Source organism: Juglans microcarpa x Juglans regia, chromosome 2S (genome assembly GCF_004785595.1).
Source record: "Juglans microcarpa x Juglans regia isolate MS1-56 chromosome 2S, Jm3101_v1.0, whole genome shotgun sequence".
Lineage (NCBI taxonomy): Eukaryota > Viridiplantae > Streptophyta > Magnoliopsida > Fagales > Juglandaceae > Juglans > Juglans microcarpa x Juglans regia.
Window position 1 is genome coordinate 26812013 of NC_054597.1, and position 25929 is coordinate 26837941.

Here is a 25929-nt window from a genome sequence, read left to right on the forward strand (position 1 = left end):
GAAATATCATCTAGCTGGGATTTCAGGCAATGTAGAAGCATGTAAAAAGGTCTCTAAAGATGTAAAATGGCAAATGAAGGAGTTGCTTGATGAAATGGAAAAAAGTAGAGAGAATAAAAGAAAAATAAGTTTAGAGATTAGAGGCGATATAGATTTAGCATCTGATGATATTGATGATAATAATAGTATGGAGGGATAGTCTCAATTTCAAAAGGTAAGGAGAAGTCGAAAAAATTTAGAACTGGAAAATCAGTGGGGGGATTGAGTAGATTTTTTGCTCCAAGAACAAATCCTGGGGCCCAACCTTCAATTAAGAGTTCTATGTGTTCAAATGAGATGATTGTAAAAGCAAAGATGGTTGTAGTACGCTGGTGGTATGATGCTAATCTACCTTTCAATGCGGCTCAATCTAAGTTTTATCAATCAACTATCGATGCCATGACTGCCATCGAGCCAGGATTCAAGGGTCCATCTTTATATGAGTTGAGAGAAAATTTGTTAAAAATGGCTGTGGATGAGATTCAAGATTATTTGCAACAAATTAAGAAGGTTTGGAATGAGACCGGTTGTTCACTAATGGCAGATGGTTGGACAAACCAGAAGCAAGAATCAATGATCAACTTTCTAGTTTATTGTCCGAAAAGTATAATATTCTTGAATTCTGTTGATACATCTGGCCTTAGAAAAGATGCTGAAGCATTGTTTAATATATCTTTGATGAGGTTGTTCAAGAAATTGGAGCTAAAAATCTTGTGCAGTTCATAACGGACAATGATGCAAGTTATAAAGCTACAGGAAAAAAGTTACAACAGAAGTATGGCTCTTTCTACTGGTCCCCATGTGCAGCTCATTGCATAAACTTAATGTTGGAGAATTTTTCTGATCTAAGATATTTTCTCCTATTGATGATACTATAACAAAGTTCATCTATAACCATGGTTGGGTTTTGGCATTGATGAGAAAAGACTTTACCAAAAGTTATGATTTGTATCGTCCTGCAATTAAAAAGTTTGCGACAAATTTTTTAAGTATCCAATGCTTGCTCTTGTTTAAGAAAGAACTCAAACAAATGTTTACTTGTGATAAATGAATTGCATCAAGTCATTCTAAGAGCAACATATGGAAAGAGATAGCTGAGATTGTTTTAGAAGATAAAGAGTTTTGAGGTCAATGTCAATTTATTGTTAAAGTTAGTGAGCCTTTGGTTCGTGTTCTACGACTTGTTGACGGGGATGAGAAGCCTGCAACGGGATACTTGTATGATGCAATGGAAAGAGCCAAATAGAACATAAAAGCAAGATGCAATAACAAAATTAGTTTATTCAGTCCATTCGCTAGAATCATTGATTCTAGATGGGATAGGTAGCTTCACAGTCCATTACATGCGGCGGGTTATTTTCTTAACCCTGGAATTTACTATAGCCCCAACTTTAAAAATAAAAATGATGTTGTAAGAGGCTTCAACAACTGTGTTATGAAGATGGAACTTGATCCTAATAATCAAGACAAGATCATTGCAGAACTTGACTTGTATAAGAATGCAGTAGGTAAGTTTGGACATTCTTTAGCAATCCGCCAGCGTGATAAAATTAATCCAGATATTATCATTTATCAATATCATTTGTTAAATAGTGTGACTTTGTACTTTAAATTTTATCTTATTTTATTTTTACTTGTATTTAATTAATAATTTATAATTGCATTATTGTTATAGTTGCATGGTGGACCCAATTTGGTTGTGAGGTTCCAACGCTTCAAAAGTTTGATGTTCGAGTACTAAGTCAATATTGTAGTGCAACTGGATGTGAGAGAAACTGGAGCACATTTGATTTTATTCATTCGAAGAAGAGAAATAGATTAGTACATAAACATTTGAATGACTTAGTATTTGTTCGTTATAACTTGAAACTGAGAGAGAGATAAATTTTTTTAATACTAATGTTTTCACTGTTGAAGAATATATAACATTTTCACTTATATTTGATTTTATTTTGACAAGAGCATAAAAAATGGAAGAGATGCTTTAGATCCAATCAATCTTGAAAACATTGATTTGATGGAAGAATGGGTGGGTAAAGAATCTGAGGTTCTTGATGGAGAAGATTTGGATTGCGCAAGTATTGAGGAGTCATTTGCCTCAATAAATGAGGAAGACAATGATAATATTGGTGTTGATGTTGATGACGGTGATGACATTAATGAAAATATTTTGATTAACATGTCGAATCCTAATCCTTATTGTCTTTTTTATGAGGATGAGTATTTTTTATAACGTGGTGACGTTAATGATTTTATCATGATAATGTTGGTGTTTATAACTTTATGTTAGTTGTAACTTAAAACTTAAGACTTGTATTGAGAAGTATTGAGTTTATGATTTATTTTGTTATTATTTTGGAATACAGTTAATGCTTATATATATATAATTTATCCAAGTATAAATTATTCCGAAATGGTATACAAAACGGTACCAGTACGGTACCGGTATCGAAACGGTATCGATACCGAAATATCATTCCGAAACGGTACCGGTACCAAAATGAAAAGGTACCAGTACCAAAATATTTCGTTTCAGTGCCTTGATCGGTACGGCTTCCGGTACGGTATTCAAAACATTGTTCCAAACGGCGCCTTTTTAGGGACGTTAAATTGAAAAAAAAATAACAACCCAGTTATTTTTTCGCCTACAATGACTAAAACGGCGCCGTTTGGGACCAATTTTGTACCAAACGGCACCGTTTCTGGGAAGGTAGGCTAGCAGCTCACATGTGTGTTTTGTAACTTTGTTGTGATTCTTTTATCTTTTTGACACATAAATTAATTAAGAATATTATTTAAATTAGTAAAATTAAAATTAGATAAACTATTTAATGTGGATTATTTAATTAACTCATTAAAAAAATAATTAATGATAATTATATTTATGATGTTAAATGTTAATTGCTAATTTGTTACTAACTTAGAGTATGTCAATGACTCAAATTCAATGTATTATAAATTTATAAGTTATGATTCTATGAATCTATGATAATTTTCAATTTTTCAATATAGTAAACTTTTTAAGTTTTTACATTTTGTATATGTAAATTTTTAATATGATTAATAAATCATTGTATTAGGTATATCATTATATTATTAATAAATCAATGTATTAGCCTATAAGCTTATATGCTATATATAGTTATAACTTATAACTTATAGTGATATTAATACTATACTATTATACATATATTATGCTATAATACTATAACTTTTATAATATGCTATTAATACTATAACTCTTATATGAGTATAGTTATTTTAACTTATAATAGTTATATAGTTAGTATAATATAATACTTATACTACACTAAATAACTATAGACTATACCAATACTAATAGTAATAGTAATACTATATACTATACTAATAGTGATATTAATATTATATATAGTTATGGACTTATAGTAACATATTAAGTTAACTATATTATTAGTCTATTATACATATATTATGTTATAATTCTTATAATACATTAATATATACTAATCGTGGAATATATATTATATAATAATACATTGATACTAAATTATTACTAATAGTATATATTGTATTATGCTATAACTCTCATAATATATTAATATATACTAATACTATATATTATACTATTATAGTGTTACTGTTACTTCTACTATAGACTTATAGTGATTAGTTATTATGAATCATGATTAGTATAACTATATAATAGTATTAGTATTAGACTATTAGTAATATTATATAGCTATATATTAGTAATATTAGTTATACTAATTTAGTATAGGTAATAACTATATTACTATAAGTTTATAACTATAGTCTATATTTGACTATTAGTATTTTTCTTTTTTATACCATATTAGAGTCTAGAGTCTAGACTATTAATAGAATACTTGTATTAGTACAAATATTAGCATTAGTATAAAATTATAAATATTAGTATTAGTTAATAATTACTTAATGGTGAGTTAGTGATATGATTAGGTTAAATGAAAATTATATAATTAATATATATAAATTATAAAATATTTTTTGTTTAATTTTCATTCGGTCCAGTCCGGTCTGGTCTGAAAAACCTTGGACCGTGGACCTGACCGAATGAATTCGGTCCTATGAAATTCGAACCGAGACCGACCGGGACCATTCCCGGTTCGGTCCGGTCCTGATCGAATTGGCCTGTCTGGTTGGTTTTTCCCATCCGGACCGCCCGATTCTCACCCCTAATTACCACCATTCAATGCCCCTCTCTCTCTCTCTCTCTCTCACTCTCATAATTATCTTTTGTAGCAGTAACTACTACTTGTTCTATTCTAACCACATACTCTCTCTCCAGGCGATATTTCTCTTCAGCCTAAAACATAATAATCCTCCCATCTCTGTCCAAAGGGGATGGAGCTTCAACCCAGATTCATTTAAATTGTAAATGAAAATTGACTAAAAAAATAGCGCGTACATCTCATATGCAGCTCACACCGAACATAAGACTCACGCGCCGCTGCTTCATGGGAAGCCTATCAGCGCCATGCGTAGCACCATCGGGGTCAATTTCTTAAATCCGACCATTATCTTCTCTTCAAGAGTGGCGTGTGGCCTACACGCACCTCCATAGCCAGTGACAGTCATCTTCTGGTGATTCAACTCATCTTTCAGTTGCTATTTTTCTATGTTCTAGTTTCTCCTAACCAAGGATCAAGATAAAGAAGTTGTGAAAGTCTCACTCAACCAATTTAGACTAGCAAAATGCAGCACACAACAATCTACTGCGGCTTTCAATTGTAATTTTATCGTCTTATCAGACTGCATGTGTCAAAACCGCTTCAAGTGCCTCTCCTTTGTGGGAAATGGGTGGAAACAAAGTCATTGGCTCACGTCTCTCTTTGTTTTATTTTTCTTGTGTTTTATTTGCTTGTTTAGGATAATTATTGAAAACTCTCACTCTATTGAATGTTGTATGTTGTAACTATTTATTATAGGATAATGCTTAATCCACATATGAAAGCCAACGAAAGCAGCCACAAATTCTTTTCTCTTTTTTTACTTAGTGATTAAGGAAGTGTTTTTAAATGATGTTGTGAATTTTTTTTTAAGAAAAAAATATTTAAAGATATAAAAAATATATATGAAGAAAAACACATTTACTCTCTTCGACGGCCATAATCGATGGCCTTCATTGTGGACATAGCAGCGTCCTTGTTCTTATTTTCTTTTTCAATAGCAATTGCACATGAATCCAAGAAAAGTTTTTCGTCGACAGGGGTCTTTTCCTTTTTGGGTTAAGGCGGTTTGTCATTTCCTTCTTTGAGGGTTAAGGTGTGAGTCTGAAAAAAGGGGCAGTAACATAGTATTAGTTTCAGGAGAATATACTAATACTCAAGAAGTCTTCTAAAAGCAGTGAACAAGAGTAGAACGATCCAGATATAGAGAAGAGATTGGCGAAACAAGTGACCAAGAGCAACCTAACCCAAGAGACAGAAACATGGCAGAGGAATTATCTAAGCTATGGGAGGGTTTCAACTTAACAGACATAGAGAAGGAAGTGGTGAATTTTTCTGCAGAAGATATAAGTCGAGCTGAAGAAAGAGCCAAGAAATGTCTTCTGATATGTATTCTAATGGACAAAAACCTTAACAAAGAGGCATTCAAAACTACTATGTCAAAAATTTGGAACCCTGAAGGAGCTGTGAGTTTTACTAAAGTGGGATATCACAAATTCTTGGTGGAACTTCAAAAAGCAATGGATATTGAACGAGTAAAGAAAGGAACACCTTGGTCCTTTCATAAAAACTTAATCTATTTCAAAGAATTCGACAGTAAAATCCCACTAAGTGAAGTTGTTTTTACTCATGAACCATTTTGGCTTCAATTACATGGCCTGCCTCCTGCAGCCATGATTAAGAAGGGTGGGGAAAGAATTAGCTCAGCAGTTGGAGATGTCTTGAATATAGAAGTTGATGAGGATGGTATAGGGTGGGGAAAGTTCCTCAGAATCAGAGTGATGATGGATATTACAAAGCCTCTTCCTCGAGGGAAAATGATCAAAGTGGATGGCAAGCAAAGATGGATTGAATTCAAGTATGAGAGATTACCCCTTTTCTATTTTCCCTGTGGAGCAATTCAACATGATAGTAGCTTTTGTGCACGAGGAAATTCTAAAATAATAGACAAAAGAGAAGCCCAATCCCAATATGGCCAATGGTTGAGGGCCACAGGAATGAATTTAATGGGAAATGGTGGTAAAGGAAGGGGATTTAGATTACCTGTTAATTTTCAAAATTCTGAAAGAGATGCAGGTAGGAAAGACTCCTTAATTAATAACGGAACTCAGGCATATCAGCAGGAGAATTCAACTGCTGTAGAGCAAGGTAATCAACCTCATATTGAACAGACATCTTTAGTATCAAAAGGAAAAGGAAAACGAAAAGGAAAAGAGGGGATGGAGAACATACCCAACAATATAAAGGATTATAGTGAAGGCCAACTGATAATACCACTAGAGAAGGTGCAGCAGGTATTCTTTAATCAAACAGATCTTAATGTTAACCCCAAGGAAAATCTAGTAGAAAAAACTGATTTCTATTCCCTAGATACCAATTGTGACTATCCTATGATAATCTCTACTCAACCTGAGATTTTAACAACAAAACCATCAAGCTGGAAGAGAAGGGCCAGAGAAAACAAAGCACAAACAACAGAGGGGATAGACAGTGACAACAATAGCAGAAGAAAAATAAGAGGAAGAAAAAGAGACACAGAGCAATTAGAACAAGAAAGTTAGCAATTTGTAACCAAAAACCAGAAGGAGGAACTCAAACCTGTAAGGAGTTTAACTCAGGAACTAAAGGTGGTGGCTTCTGAGCAGCCCCACCTACAATAATGAATTTTTTATCTTGGAACTGTCGAGGGCTTGGGAACCCTCGAACAATTAGTGAACTTCACTTTCTAGTGAAACAAAAGTGCCCAAAGTTGATCTTCCTCATTGAAGCAAAAAGCACAAGGGAGAAAATGGAAAGAATCAGAAACAAAATTAGTTTTGACAGAAGCTTCATAGTAGATAGTAGAGGTAGTAGTGGAGGTTTGGCAATGATATGGAAGTCAGAATCTGACATAAAGGTTGAGACCTTTACAAATTTTCATATCTCAGTTAGAATGAAGGAGGCAATTACTGGGACAATATGGTCCATAACAGGTTTTTATGGGAATCCAGTAATAGCTAAAAGAGAAGGATCTTGGAATCTTTTAAGGCTCCTCAAACCCACAGACCAAAGGCCTTGGTTGTGTATGGTGGATTTCAATGAAATTCTCTATAATCATGAGAAATTTGGGGGAACACAGAGACCATATGCTCAGATGCAAAGATTTAGACAAGCCTTACAGGACACTGAATGAAGTGACATGGGATGTTATGGTTCGAAATTTATCTGGTCTATCAGAAGAGAAGGGTCAGACTTTACTAAAGGGAGGCTTGATCGTGTGTTTGCCAATACTCAATGTCTTAACAGTTTCTCATACATTTTTGTTATCATTTTACCAGTTTGTTCTTCTGACCATAATCATATTCTAACAAACTTGAGCAATCAAGCACAACAACCAAGAAGGAAAGCCAGAATTTTCAGGTATGAAAATAGTTGGGGCCTAAACAATGAATGCAAAGATCTTATATATGCAGCTTAGAAAAACAATAATTGTGCTGGCGAGTCATTGATAGATTTCTCAAACAAACTTAACAGATGCAAGTACAAACTTCTCTCATTGAAAAAGAAACGAGCCAAGAATATCAAAGGGGAAATTGATCTTCAGCTAAGGATCTTACAACAAGTAAATGAGACAAACAATGGCAATGAGCAGGCTACTATCAAACATAATCAAAACCAAGTTCAAAAGATATTAGTGCAGGAGGAAATGAAATGGAAACAACGTTCTAAGCAAAGATGGCTGACAGAAGGTGATAAAAATACTAAATATTTTCATTCATGTGCTACTCCAAGGACCAAACAGAATACCTTAACCAATATCAGTGATGGAATGGGAAATCAATGTACATCACCACATGACATAAATCAGTGCATTCAGGATTTCTTTACAAATCTCTTTACTTCATCAAATCCAGTGGGGCAGGAACAATGTGTGAAAGATATTCCAACTCTGATCACAAGTGAGATGAACCTTTCTCTGACAAAGGAATTTGTTCATTCAGAAGTACAAGAGGCAATCCACAGTATAAGTGCTATAAGTTTCCCAGGACCTGATGGATTCTCAGCTGGTTTTTTTCAACAAAATCGGGATATAGTAGGTGAGGATCTGTGTGAGAAACTCTATCAATAGGACCTATATAGTGTTGATTCCAAAGGTTAAAAATCCCAACTCAGTTTCAGAATTCAGGCTAATAAGTTTGTGTAATGTGCTTTATAAAGTTACGGCTAAGGTTTTAGCCAACAGATTAAAATCTTTACTGCCCAAATCAGGGTGCCTTTGTGCAAGGAAAGCAAATAGCTGACAATGTCATAGTAGCTTTTGAAGCTTTACACTCTATGCACAACAAGATGAAAGGATCCAAGGGTTATATATCTCTAAAGATGGACATGAGTAAAGCATATGACAGACTAGAGTGGAATTTTCTTGAAAAGATCATGCTAAAGATGGGCTTTAACAGGAAATGGGTTGATATCATTATGAACTGTGTAAAAATAGTTTCCTACTCTTTGTTGATTAATGGCAATCCACAATCATTCTTTTCTCCTACCAAAGGTATTAGACATGGTGATCTTCTATCACCCTATCTATTTATTCTATGCTTAGAGGCTCTAAGTCAAATGCTCAAAATAGCTGAGAAGAAAAAGCTAATAGCAGATTTACCACTAGGCAAAGGGAAACTGCATATAAGTCATATGTTCTTTGCAAATGATTGTATAATTTTTTTTGCCATGCAACTAACTTACAATGGACCAGGATGATGGAACTAATCAAATGTTTCGAAATGGCATTAGGACAGAGGTTGAATAGACAGAAATCTGGCTTATTTTTCAGCAAAAACACTCAAACTGCCATAAGAGAAAGAATAACTAGAAAGCAGGCATCAGAGTTACTTCTTCATAAGAAAATTATCTTGGTCTGCCTTCCTTAATAGGTAGATCAAGAATAAAAGAATTCAAAGGAATCATTGACAAAGTCAGTAGCAAGATGAACAACTGGAAGGTAAAATTTCTATTATAGGCCATTCCCACCTACTCGATGGGTGTCTTTAAAATGCCAAAAGGTTTGTTGATGCATCTTAACAAAATGATGATAGGCTACTGGTGGGGGCAAGCAAATCAAGAAAGAAAGATCAACTGGTTGAGTTGGTCTCAAATGGGGCAGCCTAAGAGCAAAGGAGGGTTAGTTTTTAGAGAATTTGAAAACTTTAACAATGCTTTGCTTGCAAAGCAAGGATGGAAGCTTATAACCATTCCTAACTCACTAGCAGCCACAGTTTTTAAAATAAAGTACTTCCCAAACTCAGATTTCTTAAATGCAAAGTTGGGAAGCAGCCCCTCATACATATGGAAAAGCATCTTATCAGCAAGACCATTAATCGAAGAAGATCTTATATGGCGTATAGGCAATGGAAAAATTGTTAACATATGGTCAAACCCATGGTTACCTCAACCAGTATTATACAAGCCTCAAAGTGGAGACAGAATATTAGGAATTGAAGTTAAAGTTGAAGACTCTTAACAGCAGACTCAAAAAGGTGAAATATTCCTTTAATCCAATCCATTTTCAATAAGGAGGAAGTTGATCTCATTGCTCAAATCCCTATTAGTCAATGCAACCAGCTAGACAAATTAATTTAGAGAGGTAAAGCAAATTAGAGAGGCAAAGCAGATGGTAATTTTACAATCAGAAGTGCCTACCATATACAAGGGGAGCCCACTAAACTGAACCTATGCAAGAGGAAGGTTTTGGAAGATCCTACATGCCCTATGTGTTTAATGGAACCAAAAAGCATAAAACACATATTGTGGGAATGTGTCTCAACAAATGATGTCCTCAACTTATGCACCAGGACAATTCAAAAAAGCAAGAGCTCAACCAAGAGTATCATAGATATGATGCAACAAATGTTTAAGAAACTGAACAAGGTTGAAAGGCAGGAGCTGGCTTTAGTACTTTAGACCATATGGTGGAGAAGAAATCAACTTGTTTTCAAAAACATCTACATCAACCCAAATTCAGTAATCAAAAGAGCAAGACACCTGCAAGAAGAGATCTCAGCAATGCAGACAAGAGAAGCCATTCAAAGTTCATATGTTAACCAAAGAAGAATATTATGGGAATGTCCACCTCAAGGTTTCTGCAAAAATAATAGGGATGTAACAGTTGATAAGAAAGTTTGTAAAATAGGGATAGGTGCTATTGTCAAAGATGAACATGGCAAATTTTTTGCTACCTTGAAAGAGAAACAAGATTCAACACTAGACCCTTTGCTAGCAGAGGCATTAGCAGAACGTAGAGTAGCAAGATTTGGTTTGGAACTTGGCATGTACAGAGTTATTTTGGAAGGAGATTCTCAAACTGTTGTCAAGGACGTGCAGCAGATGCAACAAAATCAGGACTACTTTGGCATGATTATTTCATATTTAAAAAAAACATTAGATCAATATGATGAATGGAAGATATGTCATATAAACCGTGAAGGAAATTCAGTGGCTCATGATCTAGGAAAATGTGCATTACTTGTAACTGATTACATAATAGAGTTGGAGGAAAATCCAAACGGTTTTCAATCCATGTAATAAAAAATAAAAACAATGGATGAGAATTATCGATTGCTACTCTCGGCAGCAACTCTCAACGCATTTTCTTATCTTTAAGAATATTAGTAATGGTTTATTTATCTTTATCTTTATCTTTAAATTTGAATAATATATCTTTAAATTCATCTATATTGATATATATGCATCTATAATTTTTTATATAGCTATAAACATTGATTCTTCAAATTTGAAGAAGGATTGTTGACTCTCCAAATATTATTTTTAATATTTTTTTCCCTCTATCCGAACCCCAATATACCATCCAGATTATAATTCGGTCTCCAACATTATTCGGTCTCTCTCTATTCGGTCCCCAACTTTATTTTTAATTTATTGAATCATCCTGATTAACGAATATACCATCTAGATCAATAAAATAGACCATCCAAATTTATAAGAAAAAAAATTATAAAATAATAAATATTTTACTATTATTTAATTTAAAAATATATAATTTAATATGAGAGTTTTTTTTATATATAAAATTAATTTTTAAAAATATGATTTTATATATAAAAATACATAAATCATTACCAATGTCCTTTCATTTGTTTGAATTCAGAGAAAGGTGCTCCCTTATCCAAACGGCCAAACACATAAGTTACGGTTTCAGTCCGGAAAACAACAAAACGTCTGTTGCCTCTGTACTCTGTAGGCAATTTCAGAAACTTTACTGTGATGGCTACTTTTCCAGCGAAAAAGCATTCTGCCATTCGACTGTTGCCAGTAGGCAATTTCAGAAGACCCTTTCTGGCATCTAGGTTTCTCCGCCTGAAAAAGTTTCCCCTTCCAATAATTTTTTCTTCTCTCTTGTGAGCCATCTTGATTCTTTTTCACGATAGGTGTTGTTATAGGTTACTTATTTTTCAAAGAAAAATTCTATATCTAAATTTATTAATCGTGATTATAATTTATTGTGATACTTAACTTTTATAATAATAAAAATTAAGAAAATAAACTAATTTTATAATTATTTAAGAATGTTATAAATAAAATATATTTTTATTTAATATTTTTTATAGAACTTGATTTTATAAAAATATTATCATCTTATAATATTATTATATTATATTATAAAAACAAATTGGTCATTTTCTATTAAAAAATTATTAATACTTATTTATAAATATATTTATAAATAAAATAAAATCATTATAAATACTATACAATTATTTGGGACATCCACATCTATCTCATTTCTAACAACTTAAAATAGTTTCATAAAATCACTTTCAATTCAAACACATAAAATTTTTAAAAATTATCTCAATTTATCTTTTACTCACAAATTTTTTTCCTATTCAGAGCATCCTCATTAACTTGGTCAAATACATATTCAAAATTTGAACTCGTTTATTTTTGTAGATGATATGAGATTAGATGAGTTGAGATTAAAATTAAAAAATTAAATAAAGTATGGTTAAAATATATTTTTTAATATTATTCTTATTTTAAAATTTGAAAAAATTGAATTGTTTATTTTTTTTATATTAGAAGTTGGAAAAGTTGTAATGATTATATTAGATGAGATCAGATGTTTTCTGAAAACAAACGAGGCTTAGCCAATATCACACTTTTTTACATTTATCTATTCCATTTAAATTCAATCTCTAAATTAAATTAGCCATTCATTATCTATATAATAATAAAATATTATTAAATTAATAATTTTTTATTTAATTTAGTTTTATCATATTTTATAATTCTACCAATTAAATGTTAATAATAATTATATTCTAATTAGATTAATATTAAAAAATTATATTTTCAAAAGCGATTTAATGCTAATAATAAAAAATATTTAATTAAACTCATCTAAATTTTTATCTAAATTTCTTAATTACAAATTAAATAGCATTTTTATTTGGAATGAGAAATTAATATTTTAATATTTTTTTAGAGTAAAAAATTAACATTTTAATATTTGATGAATCAATTATAATTCTCTATCTTTAACTAATCACTATAATAGAAGTCCCTAATCATGTAGGGTGTTTTTTATATAAGAGTTCTGCTACGGCTACCGAAAAGGTAGTCTAAAAATGTTCACCGAATAATATATTTTATTTTTTTAATTTTGTTTTATTTTTTTATATATTTTTTTAATTATCATAAATATTTTTAAAAAATATAAAAAATTTATAATAATATTAAAAAATATTTTCTTAATTATTAAATAAAAAAATTGTTCAGAACATTTTTTTAGATTCCAAATTCGAGATCCAAAGCATTTTTATTTATATAATTATGTAAATTTTTTTTACTTTCTTACTTAACCAAGCTAACGTGAATGCTCTCAAAAATTATGTCAATCCAAACGATCTGTCAGATTCGTACATCATCTCAACTTGCCCGTATGCTCAGCTCTTATCCAAAGACACGCGGACTTGAAACTCTCTCACGTAAATTCAAATACGACAAAACCATGTCAGTGCTTTTCAGAAGACTGAAGACAGTGCTTTCACTGCAGAAGACACTGTTTTTTTCGAAAGCGCTGAAGGCTTCAAGGACAATAATTCTAAGCACAATATTTTTATAAAAAAGTATTTTATAAATATAAAAAATAGTTATTTAACAATTTTGAAAATAATTAATATTTTTATTTGATATTTTATAAAATAAATTGATTAGAAAAAAATTATCATTCTATAATATTATTATCAAATATATTATAAAAAAAAAATTTTTAAAAACCATCTCATTTTACCTTAATTTAACAATTTTAATATTATTTATAAATTATCTCAATTTATTTTATTTTAAATCAAACGGAACGTACAACAAAGACGCGTCTATACTTATCGCGAAGAATTATTTATGCGGTCACCATACATAACCAATGTTTTTTTATAGAAAAATGATATTTATAATTATAAGTATGTAAGTATCATATAATATTTAAAAATAAATAAATAAATAAATAATTTATATAAAAAAAATTAATTTTTTAATAATAAATTTTAATTTTTTTTTAAATAACTATATAGTATTTATGCAAAATTCAATGTATATAACATTACTCGATTCCATCAATCAAACTTGCACCAACAGAGGAGAGAGAAGTTTTCTCAGCCGGCCTCGTTCATTGTGTAATTAATTAAACTTTTTGAATATAAAAGCATAAAGAAAAGAGCGGTGCTAAGACCGGTCCAACTGACCGCGAGTATAAAATTATATTTTATATTTTTAAATTTTTTTGTTTATACTTTCTATTATTTTTAAATTTTTTAATGAGAACTTCTAACATTATTTTAAACACGAGAACTTATTATAATGCATGTTTAAGAATGTTCTCAAACTTTTAAATAAAAATAATATTAAAAAAATATATTTTATTAATATTTTATTTAATTTTTTAATTTTAATTTTAATTTATCTTATTTATCTCATCTATAAAAATAAATAAAATATAAGTTAGGACAAATTTAAAAGGTGAGATGAGAATTTTATATTTTATTTAAGAGTTTAAAATATTATATTTTAATATTATTATTGTTTTAAGATTTAAAAAAGGTGAATTGAGATTTAAAAAAATTGAATTGTTTATTATATTTTATATGAGTATTTAAAAAAAAATATAATGATGAGATAAGATGAAAATTTTATATCTCATCCCATTCCAAACCTGCACTAGTCATCTATGATTATTTTTATTTTTTTGTAAATATTTTCAAATGAATTTATAATTTTTATTTTAAAAATAAATATTTAATGAGTTCAAAAAAGTATTTTACAAAAAAAAGAAAAAGACAAAAATCTTTTTGCCTACGGTACTGCCACCCTACGTGGGGCAGCACCACCCTAAATTTATCTCCGATAAATTTTTATTTTTTATTTTTTTACTTAGTAATTATGAAAGTTTTTTTTGGTAATGTAGTGATTTTTTATTAAAAAAAATATTTAAGAATATAAAAAAAATGAATAAAAAAAATAAAAAACATTTTTGTTCTTATGGGGAGGTTCTCGTGTTACATCCTCGGCACTGCTCTTATTATAAATGGTTTAAGAATGTTATTTGCTTTTATTCTTGTTCTTTAATTATATCCAGCTGGAGACGTTGCTAATTGAAGTATATAATACTCTACTAGCAGTTGGGCAATGAAAAACAAGTTTTGTAAAATATAAACATGCTTTGTGTTAAATAAAAAAAAAAAAACGTAATCATAAGCAAAATAAATGGTATATAGAGAATCTTTTATGAACTCAGTTTTTGTACCTAATAAGTGAAAAGAAATGTGAAGAATCTATGTTGTGATGACAATATTTCACTGTATAAATCGAAGCAATCCAACTGAAAAAAATAAAAAACAAGAAGTGATAAAATGAAATTTAAAATTAACGAAACCAAAGCATGGTCTTGGTCACAAAATAAAAAATTCTAAATCAATTTTATTAGAGTGCAAAAGAATATTTATCAATAGAGAAAAATATATTATAGTTAGGAAATGAAAAAGAACCCAATCGTAAAATTCTGAGTCAAATCGTCTATATGGCTATAGTAAAATAGAATAATCAAGGTGTAGCGCCCTTGTAGCATGCATATATATAGCTAGTGCTTTTGATTAGGAATTAGTATTATATGGATTAATTAATTGTTTTCTTGTTTCGTATATATAATTATGACCAATATCATTAATATATATAATTATAAGCTAATTTTCTTGATGACCACCAAATAATTCCACAAATTGTAGTCCCATAATTAAATAAAACAGAATTTCACAAGCAATAAGAATCTCTACTTACTTAAATGCATATTAACACCAAGTTTTACTATCGATGTTTATAATATTTGGAACAACAGAGAACAGAATTTGGCAATGTTAAGGCTGTAATTAATCTTAATGGACTCATCAAATGGATTCCATAATTTACATTCCCAAAGCTTGAGAACCATTTCCCAAAAATCATATGTTTGGTATTCCAAAAATTGCAGGAAACTTCACCAATTGAAATATGTTCTCTAGAACTTTAAGATACAGCAACTGTATTTGACACTTGTCTGAAAACATCTTAAAAACTCACCGTCTATATCTAAGAGAGATGCATCACTGCAAATCCTTTTCATGATTGTTAAAACCTATAGTTCTTATGCATGTGAAGAGATAAACATGCATACATAACTAATAACATATAACAACTAACCATGTCAAAACGCTAGCTTCCGTGTCCACAACTTTAAGAAATTGATATTACCTGCTCATGAGGTGAAAAATATATCGGAACATATATTTTATTTTTTAGTGATTTTATAGTAATTTTTTTAATTTTTTTCCTTGTTTTTTCTCTCTCCTCTGCCCGATTCTTCCCCACGGCCCGTTCTCCTTCAGCCCAGCACGGCACCGCCATTCGTCGGCCACCCTCACCGCCACCACCAGCAAGTCCCCCTCACGCCGACGACCAACCCAGCCACCACCGATGTCCTCCACGCGCATCCCTCTCTCTCGCCTGTGGAAACCCAATCGAAATGGGTTTCTCCCATTTCTCTCAACCTGCGCTGCCGTACGCGGCCACCTCACGACCACCACCGGTGAGTCCCCCTCACGCCGGCGACCAACCCAGCCACCACCGATGTCCCCCATGCGCAGCCCCCCCTCTCTCCCCGCGGAAACCCAACCGAAATGGGTTTCACCCATTTGTATCCAGTTCCGCAGCCGTACGTGGCCACCCAGGCCACCGCACCTCCACCACTTGACACCGACGACAACCTCTAACAGACCCAGCCACCACGAACTTCCCTTTCCCTCTCCGTCGCACACTGTCATTCGCACGCACGAACCCATTTCTCACGGCAACTCTCTCTCTCTCTCTCTCTCTCTCTCCAAATAAAAAAGAAACGAAGAAGAAAGAAAACAAAGATGCGAAAATAAATCTGAAACGAAGAAGCAACAGCACGGGAAAAAAGGGAAACGAAGAAGAAATAGATTTCTGCACTTCATCCCTTCTATCAACGCTAGATATTTTCGACTGTCAGACACAATAGTTAACCAGATATTTGAGACTCAACGAAGAAGTAAAATTGTGACCGAAAGGAAGAAAATATCATGCAAAAGAACGACAGATAAAGAAGAAGACGCTGGATATTGATCACTGTTTTAAACTGTTTATCTTATAGACGCTTTTAAGATATTGCAAAGATTCTTGGACCAAAAATCCTTACTCATACCAACAGACTCTCCATTTTGTTCATATCGTAGATCATATGGATCACCATCTTTGTATATATATCTTATATTCTTTGCAAAAGTTCTAAGATAAACTTGTATTTGTTTTAACATTTGTTGTTAATTAGTAATAATAAAATTCAACTTGTATTTTTATTATCAATTGAAAGCTTATGTGCGTTTGCGTTTGCGTGTGCGTGTGAGAGAGAGATGCTTTCTATATATTCTTGTTGTCAGAATGCAACAAAGCAGATTTGATTTGCATTTATGAGGCGGTATCAATCAACACCATTTCCCTTAACGTCGGCAGGACGGAAGCTTTCACAGTTTTTCATACGAGCCGCAGGTTCAATCATCTCTTCCTCTCACTCTGTACGTTGTTTCTATCATTAATCCCTCTCAGTTTCTTTGCCTTCCTTGTGCGCAGTCATTTAAGAGGAAGTTTTAACCCTCAACATTTAGAAAATGCTAATGACCAAGATGAAGTAAATACAAGCGAAGATTTGCATGCATGCAGTATAATATTGGGAACTATATTAATTCCAACCCATATTTCTAAATGCTAGCTAGCCCGTGACAATATTAATATTTGTGTTTTTCATCAGGGGTTTAATTTTTTAAGGGAAGTTTGTAGATATATGGGGCAATCACATGGTACATATTTTCAACGAAATGATCAAAATGCTTCAGCAGATCAAGGGGAACATTTGGTAATTAGAATAAAACAACTGTTAGAAAGTTCGAGGCGTCCCTTACGGCCAGGAGAATGTTGTATCTACACGGTTCCACATCACTTGCGCAAATTGAATGAAGAAGCCTACACTCCACAAGTTATTTCCATAGGCCCCTTTCACCATGGCAACGAAAAATTGCAAAATATCCTGGAAGAGTATAAAGTGAGATATCTCGAGGATTTTATGGGACGAGCCCAAACAAACCTGGAGAATTTAGTAAGAATTGTAAAAGGCTTAGAAGAAAGAATTCGTCAATGTTATGCAGAAACCATCGAACTTGACAGCGATGAGTTTGTGAAGATGATACTCCTTGATGCAGCCTTCATTATTGAGTATTTCTTGAGAGACATGTTCCCAGTGCAATGGACAGATGAGGATAGAACAGTTATAAAGCCGTGGATAACTGCTAGGATGAAGCTGGACTTCCTGTTACTTGAAAATCAACTTCCTTTCTTTATTCTTGAGGATTTATATCAGCTTGTTTTGGTTACTCATAGAATTTACCGTCCCTTTATTGAGGTTGCCTTTCTCTACTTTCGCTTTCTCAACACTCAAGATAAGTCTTCTGAATCCGATGAGTTCAATGGAATAATTCATTTTGTTGATTTGATCAGAATCTTTTATCTACCTCCACCCGGAACTCTATCAGAAAGACATGAACTTGACAGTGGGGTTGAGAAAATATACTGTGCAACGCAGCTGGCTGAGGCAGGATTGACCTTTAAGAAGAGTGGAAGCAAGTGCTACCTTGACTTAAAATATCATAAAGGCGGAGAGTTGGAAATCCCGCGCTTTACCATTGACAATACCACGGAGATACTTGCTCGAAACCTCATGGCTTTGGAGCAATGTCACTATCCAACAGAAGCATATGTTACTGATTATTTTCTCTTGTTGGATTTCCTTGTTGATACAGGCAAAGATGTGGCTTTACTTGCTCAAAAGAAGATCCTTGTTAATGGGATGGGTGACGACAATGCAACTTTTATCAATAATCTAGGCACAAATGTCCAATTCTCATCCATGAGCCCTGAGTATCACCGTCTTTGTAGAGATATAGTTGAGTTCCATGATAGCAATTGGAATCGTTGGAAGGCTATCTTGAAACGTGATTATTTAAGCACTCCTTGGAGAGTGGTTGCCACCATTGCTGCTATTCTCGTGTTGGCGTTCACTTTAACGCAAGCTATATGCTCTATTATCTCAGTGTTACCATCAAAGAGGAGGAATCTGTAATTCTGATACTAGTAAATGATAGCTAGCATTCGATCGGATAACTTTTATTCTTCTTCAGTTTATTTGATAAATTTTGTCTAAAAAAATATATATTTTTGTAAATGGCGAGTTTCACACCGCCAACTACTCGGATAACCTGCAACAGATAAGAGAGCGGCACTGGGTGCTCAAAGCAGCTCCGATGCCTATGTTAGAAAGATGTAATCTAAATAATGTATATGTATATATATATATATATATATGTAATAATGTATTATCTGTTACTTTTAAGTGTTATTTATAGAGGTGCTGATGACATAGATAACCATTAATAATCCATTAACAAGTGGATGAGATAACCACCCAGATCTATTGACATTCGTTATCATATCACATGGTTCGTGCCATAGGCTCTTGGGCTGTGAGTCTCACACAGATCGTGACGTGGGTTGAACCTGTCCTCTAGTCGTGGGCTTATTACAAAGGGATCTGAACATCCATTCCAGTTATCCCGCTAATTTCCTTTGTACCATCACATAGTAAATTAACTTATTTTATATCATTTTAATTCGCGTGAAAGCACTTTACCCTGCTAGCTTGGGGCAAGTAGGCGACCACTTAAATTTCATTTCCTTCTACCCCGCTGAAGGTCCATGTTAACTAAGGTGTGGGTCCAAACTTACCTCTTACCCAAAATCATGGCCCACGTAACTATTCGTGCGCTTTTATTCTCTCCCATACAAAAGAATGGTAACCGACGGTGCTGCCACCCGTTTGGTTTCTCAAGAACCTTCTCATTATTACCTTTTCCCCTCTTTCATTTTCTTGATTCATTTCCTATCTTCCATCCGTGCCACACTTCGTCTTCTTGCTTTCTCACATTCTCTCGCATCTCCCTTCTAGATTCTCATTTTTACTCTCGCATGACTAACCGCGGCTCCTCACATACTCCTAGCCAGCTTTTGACCCAAACTACTACGAGGGCCTCCTCCCACTCCGCCAAGGAGTCTTCCGACGGCCAAGCCCCTCAATTCTTTGAAGGATTCACTTGGCGTTTCACCCTCATTGAGCAAGACCTGAGGAAGCTGAGGTCCACCTATCGCATCCTAGATTTTGTGGAGCTCTCCATTCTAGAGGGAGGATGTGTCGATACGGAGGGGTACGCGGGATCTGTTGCTCTCTCGGTTTGTGCCCTAGCGCATTACTTGCAATTCCCCTTCATTTGCCCAGTCCGTGATGTCTTTGACTTTCTAGGGTTGGCTCCCACTCAATTTTATTCACATGTGTGGCGTGTTCTACTGTGCTCATGTGTGGTCTTTCACATGACCTTGGAGCCCTTGGGGGAGACGTATCCAGATTTGACCGCCAATGAATTCCTATCTTTTAATTCTGTAAAGGGATTGCCAAGTGACATCTGTAGCTTCCGCATTCATTCACAACACTTGCCGGTGTTTGAGCTCTGCCACTCTAATGCCAAACAGTGGCAAAGAAATTTTTTCTTTATTTTTGGTGGAGGTTGGGAATTTTCCACCTCAGAAAGGCACCTTCAAGACTTCCTTGTCCTTACGAATTGGAGCAAAGTCCCCGACGACAAAAGCTGTCGAGCTAGAGCTAACTGACAAAGAACGCTCCCGCATTGATATAGTCCTCAACTGGGCTAAAGATAATGACGGTGGCTTGGGGACTGAGCAACTCCTGACCGCTGCCAACATCGATAGATTCCTCATGGTGCCTGATCGTGCCCATGTCAGGGGACGTAAACTTAAGGCCGTGGCCCCTCCGACAAAGAGGCGTGCTTCTCAATCTGCTGAGTGTCCCCAAAAACACCCCCATCGTAGTGAAGACGGTGAGGGCGAGACTACAGAGCCCATCGTGGGGGCGGAGGTGGAATCAGAAGGAGTCGTGACTTCTAGTTCCAACCTTTCTATTGGGAGTGAGACGCCCGAACCCTTTCTTGTGAGGGTATCGCCACCAACATCACTAGGTCTTGACAACCTTAATGGGCTCATGAGGCAAGCCCTTGTTGACCTAGAGACAACCTCTGACTTTGACTTGCCCTCTAAGGGGTCCAATTCAATGGGTACTCAACCTTTTGAGTTCTCATCCCTTTTCTCCCTGACTTCTGTTCACAGTGGCAGCGAGATTTCTGCAGAAATTTATGACGCCTTTTTCTGTGGACGTGTCAGGGATGATCGCGCCTAAAGTTGCCGCTCCTCTAGTTGGAGGCGCCCAGACCAACGTCGAAGGCGGTCGCGTTAAAACCCTTGTGGGCAAGATTCCACGCCAAGTTCCCTTCTTGCGACCATCTTGGGGTCTCTATTCCCTCCCCTTCCCCTTCTTCTTTTGGTGGTGATGGGGACTCCAAGAGTCCCCAAGAGGGGGCTAGGTCATCCTTGGAAAAGGAAGATGGAGCTGACAAAGCACTGGCAACCATGGAGAAAGGGACCAAGGTGAAGGCTAAAGTGCGTTTGTATCTGAGCTAGGAGTTCCAGCCCCCACTCTCGTGCCTTTAGTGCATTCCTCATTAGGGGAAACTCATGTGGCGACCAAAGCAAGTGAGGTTAAGGGGGCGGCGTTGGGCTGGGTGTGGGTTGTTAGGCGTGGGGTGACACCACAGCGTGAAGTAGTGGCCCATGGCGATACTCTATTGAGATGTTGGTTGAGTTGCGATGGTGAGCAATGGATGGTAACAAAACAGAGGAATCGAGAGGAAGATGCTGGGGGAGAGAGAGAGAGAGAGAGAGAGGATCTGAGCGTGAGGGCGAGATGGAGGAGAGGTTATCATTGACGAGGCGTGACGGTGGCTGCTTGTTGTGGTTGGGACGACACTGCTGACTTACGAGGGGGCCACAAGAAAAGAAGAAGAGGAAGAAAAGGGAAATTAGAGGGTTTTGTTCAGAGAACTACCTAACTCTACAACTTGGAGTTCCTAACTTTAATCCAAGAATAGAGATTAAACGTTATGAAAATGAGAATAACTAAACAAAAGAAGTAGAGAAATGAAAACAAAATGGAATGAGACAATATTTAAAAGTCAACTTTGTTTTATTGATCAAAAAATAATATTTTTCATCATCAAATAAAATGATGAGTTTTAGTAAATATTTTTAAGATAAATAAATCCATCGAAATAAATAGAGTTTTTAACATAATTTAAATGATGATTATTAAATACTATTTCTAAGGAAATAAAATCTTTTAAATAAAGATGATTTTCTAAAACTATATTATTTTCGGGGCTCCAACATTAATGAGGATGACTTAAAAACTTAAGCTTGGTCCAACAGCACTAAAAATATCCAATTTAAATAATTTTGGACCAAGTATATGAAATAAATATATGCTATCATATTAAGTATATGTATTAATAATTTATGTAAACATAATATATTATTATTTTAGATAAATATCAACTAGTTAGATATTAATTATTTAAACAAATTTAAAATTTTATAATTCAATAGAGATTTTACTTGTTAGTTGTATAAATTCAATATTACGTTATTTATTTATTTATTTATTTATTATTATTAAACAAATAAAAAATAAATAACTCGAGCTCGAGTTAAGAGTTTAACTTATCAAGTTGAGTTCGAACAAAGAATAATAAAAAATTTCAAACTCGAGTTCAAGTATCTTGAATCGAGTCGAATTCGGCAAACTAAAAGTTGACTCGGCCTGACTCGACTCGATTACAACTCTAATCATATAACCATCAATTTTCTTTACAGAATCACAAGCCTTGAATGAATTCTTGCTAAATTTTGCAAATAGTGTTTTTTTATTTTTTGTGAGGTTGCATAGAAGTTTAGTCTTTAGCTTCGTTTGTTGTTAAAAAATATCTCATTTTATTTTATTTAAATATTATAATTTTTTCAACTTTTAATATAAAATAAAATAAATAATTCAATTTTTTTAAATTTTTAAACAAAAATAATATTAAAAAAATATTTTAATAATAATTTATTTAATTTTTTAACTTTATTCTTAACTCATCTCATCTCTCTAAAGAATAAACGAGCAGTCTTTTAAGTAACTCTACCGACGTACCCCTCTTGGGTTTTGGGATCAAGTTAAATAGTTCCATTAAACTTGTTTGCTCTAATCGTCGCAAAAGCTTTTACTTTGGCGACAATTTTCTGTTGAGATCTTGTAATTTGTGGTGATTTATTCATTTTTGAGACTGATATATATCATCGTAATCGATTTTTTTGACGAATTAATATAAAACGGAAAAGCTATTTTTGTTGGTTTTTGAAACATTTCTGACAGATTAAAATCGTTAAAAATAATAGTTTTTTACAACGATTTTTATATATCGTTGAAATTGATGTATTAATTTGGCAGAAAAGGGTTGAAAAAGTTTGATTTCTTGTAGTTGATGTATTTTATAAGGACTGTGCTATTCGCACTTTGGATAGAAGTAGATCCTAACGGATCCGGTTATCTACCCGATAAAATTAAACGGGCCTATATGTACGCTAGCTCTCGATCTGACTCTTGCTTTTGGGTCCCATTTTATATTAATTATTAGCTTAGATGTGACGTGTTGCGCGATGTTCATCGGGAAGATACTTTAATTTGGTGGGGCAATCCACGTAAAAACAACAAAGGTAAAGTGGGCTTGCTAGCTGGCACGAATGACTTCTTTATAAATTTTTAATACATGTCCTTGATGGCAATTAATTGAAGTTTTTGAAGTACTGTACGGGCTCTGATGACTCTGAAATGGAGCTTTGCAGTTGATTTTTTGGCAAGGTAAATGATTGCATAAAGTCTATATTACTTCATATTTTTTGGCAAGGAAATGGAGTTGTGATGCCATTTTACTTCATATACAGGGCTATGAATGAATAAGTTTATTCTCTATATTATTCTCGTTTAGTTAAACACGATTTGAATTCGATTTATAAAAAAAAAAAATTATTTCTGAAAGTAAATCACTCAAATTATAAATGATACATATCTTATAAAAATCGACTTAATTCAGTTAAGACTTTTTAAAACTTGCTGAGTCTATTCATTAATTCGATTCGATTAAAATTTATTTATATATTGATATATATATAGTAACTAATAATATAAGCATACTATTTTTATAATTAAATATATAATATGTAATGTAATTATTTATGTCTATATAATGAATATACTTTATAAGTATATTTTATAATTTGTTTAATAATTAATCAATAAAATTTAATAATTTTATATACTAGTATGTGTGAACCATATATAAAATAAATATATACTATCATATTAAGTGTATGTATTAATAATATATGTAAACATATAATATATTTTTATTTTAGATAAATATTAACTAGTTAGATATTAATTATTTGTAAATTTTTTAAAATTTTATAATTTAATAAAAGTTCTATTTGTTAGTTATATAAATTTAATAATAAATTATTTATTTATTTATTTTATTTACTATTAACTATTATTAAACAAATAAATAAATAAATAATTCGAGTTCAAACTCAAGCGAATCGAACTTATTTGTGAAATGAATTCGAATTTAAACTGAGAGTTTAACTTATGAAATCGAATTCAAATAAAGAATAAAAAAAAAAATTCAAACTCGAACTCCAAAATTTTGAATCGAGGCCAACACTAGCTCGATTGGGCTTTGATTACAACCCTATCCATGTCCATCAATTTTCTTTCACAGAATCACAAGCCTCGCATGAATCCGTGTGAAATTTTTCAAATAGTGTTTTTTTATTTTTTTGAGGTTGCATAGAAGTTTATTTAAGTAGTTCTACCAATGTACCGCTCTTGGATTTTGGGATCAAGTTAAGGAGTTCATTTAATTTGTTTGCTCTGATCGCCGCAAAAGCTTTATTTTGGCGACAATTTTCCGCCAAGAACATATTATGGCGGCTATAGTTCATAATCGCTAAAAAAATATTTTGTGATTTAAAGTGATTTATTAATCTTTTGAGACAATATGTATCATTGCAATCGATTTTTCTCGACGAATTACTGTTAAACAGAAATGTCATTTATAAAACATTTTTAATAAACTAAAATTGACGGAAATAATAATTTTTTACCACGATTTTTGTATACCGCTAAAATTAATGAGAATTGAAGTTTTAATTTGGCCGAAAATACAGTGAATTAAAAAATCGTTGAAAATAATGAAATGCAGGGATTATTAAAAGTATTTGCTGCGCTTTTGAGAGTTAGAAAATTCTTGGTTTCTTGTACGTGGTAGATCTATTTTATAAGGACTGTGATATTCGCACTTTTTTTTTTTTTTTTTTGAAAAAAACATACCATAACTTTATAAAGATATTAGAAGAAACACGATTATATAGGTGGTCTTTCAACCAACTCTATTACATCTTCAGTCAGCTTAAGAAAACTCTTGACTAGACAGTGAGCAAGACAATTACCACTTCTCCTTACAAAACTTAGTTTTCATTGAGCTATTTTCAATAATAAAATTTTAGTGTCACACAAAATCATTCCTACATTATCCCAACGCTCACTTTAATGGTTGAGTCATTGACAATTTATTGAGAATCACCTTCTAAAATCACATAGTTTAGTCCCAACTCTCTAGCCCATCCAGCAGCTTGATAACCTCCTTGTGCTTGATATTCGCACTTGGATGGAAGTAGATCGTAACGGATCCGGTTATCCACGCGATAAAATTAAATTAAACGGGCCTACATGTATGCTAGCTCTCGATCCGACTCTTGCATTTGGGTCCCATTTTATATTAATTATTAGCGTCGATGTGATGTGTTGCGCGGGGTTGATCGGAAAGATACTTTAATTTGGTGGGGCAATCCATGTAAAACAAAAAGATAAAGTGGGCTTGCTAGCTGGCACGAATGCTAGCTTTTTCCATAAATTTTTCGTACATGTCCTTGATGGCAATTAATTGAAGTTTTGAAGTACTTTACGGGCTCTGATGACTCTTAACTCTATTAATGTTACCAATTAGTTGATGCAGATTACATCGTAGATCGAATATCTATCGGAAATGGA

General features: G+C 33.1%; 2 protein-coding genes across 4 annotated transcripts; both read left to right on the plus strand.

Annotated features, from left to right (window-relative positions):
- The first annotated feature begins 5491 nt into the window (after positions 1–5491).
- LOC121253514 lies at positions 5492–6790 on the plus strand. The gene has a single exon (XM_041153519.1). It carries the CDS (start codon positions 5492–5494, stop codon positions 6788–6790), a length of 1299 nt encoding a protein of 432 aa, XP_041009453.1.
- Positions 6791–17204: 10414 nt separating this feature from the next.
- Positions 17205–18983, plus strand: LOC121251500 (UPF0481 protein At3g47200-like). 3 transcript variants are annotated; one of them, XM_041150761.1, is made up of 2 exons: positions 17205–17318; positions 17578–18983. In XM_041150761.1, exon 2 carries the CDS (start codon positions 17611–17613, stop codon positions 18940–18942), a length of 1332 nt encoding a protein of 443 aa, XP_041006695.1. In that variant the 5' UTR covers positions 17205–17318; positions 17578–17610; the 3' UTR covers positions 18943–18983. The 3 variants fall into 3 exon arrangements, with proteins under 3 accessions (XP_041006695.1, XP_041006694.1, XP_041006696.1); XM_041150760.1 differs by having other exon boundaries at positions 17206–17344; XM_041150762.1 differs by having other exon boundaries at positions 17213–17344; positions 17607–18983.
- Positions 18984–25929: the final 6946 nt, after the last annotated feature.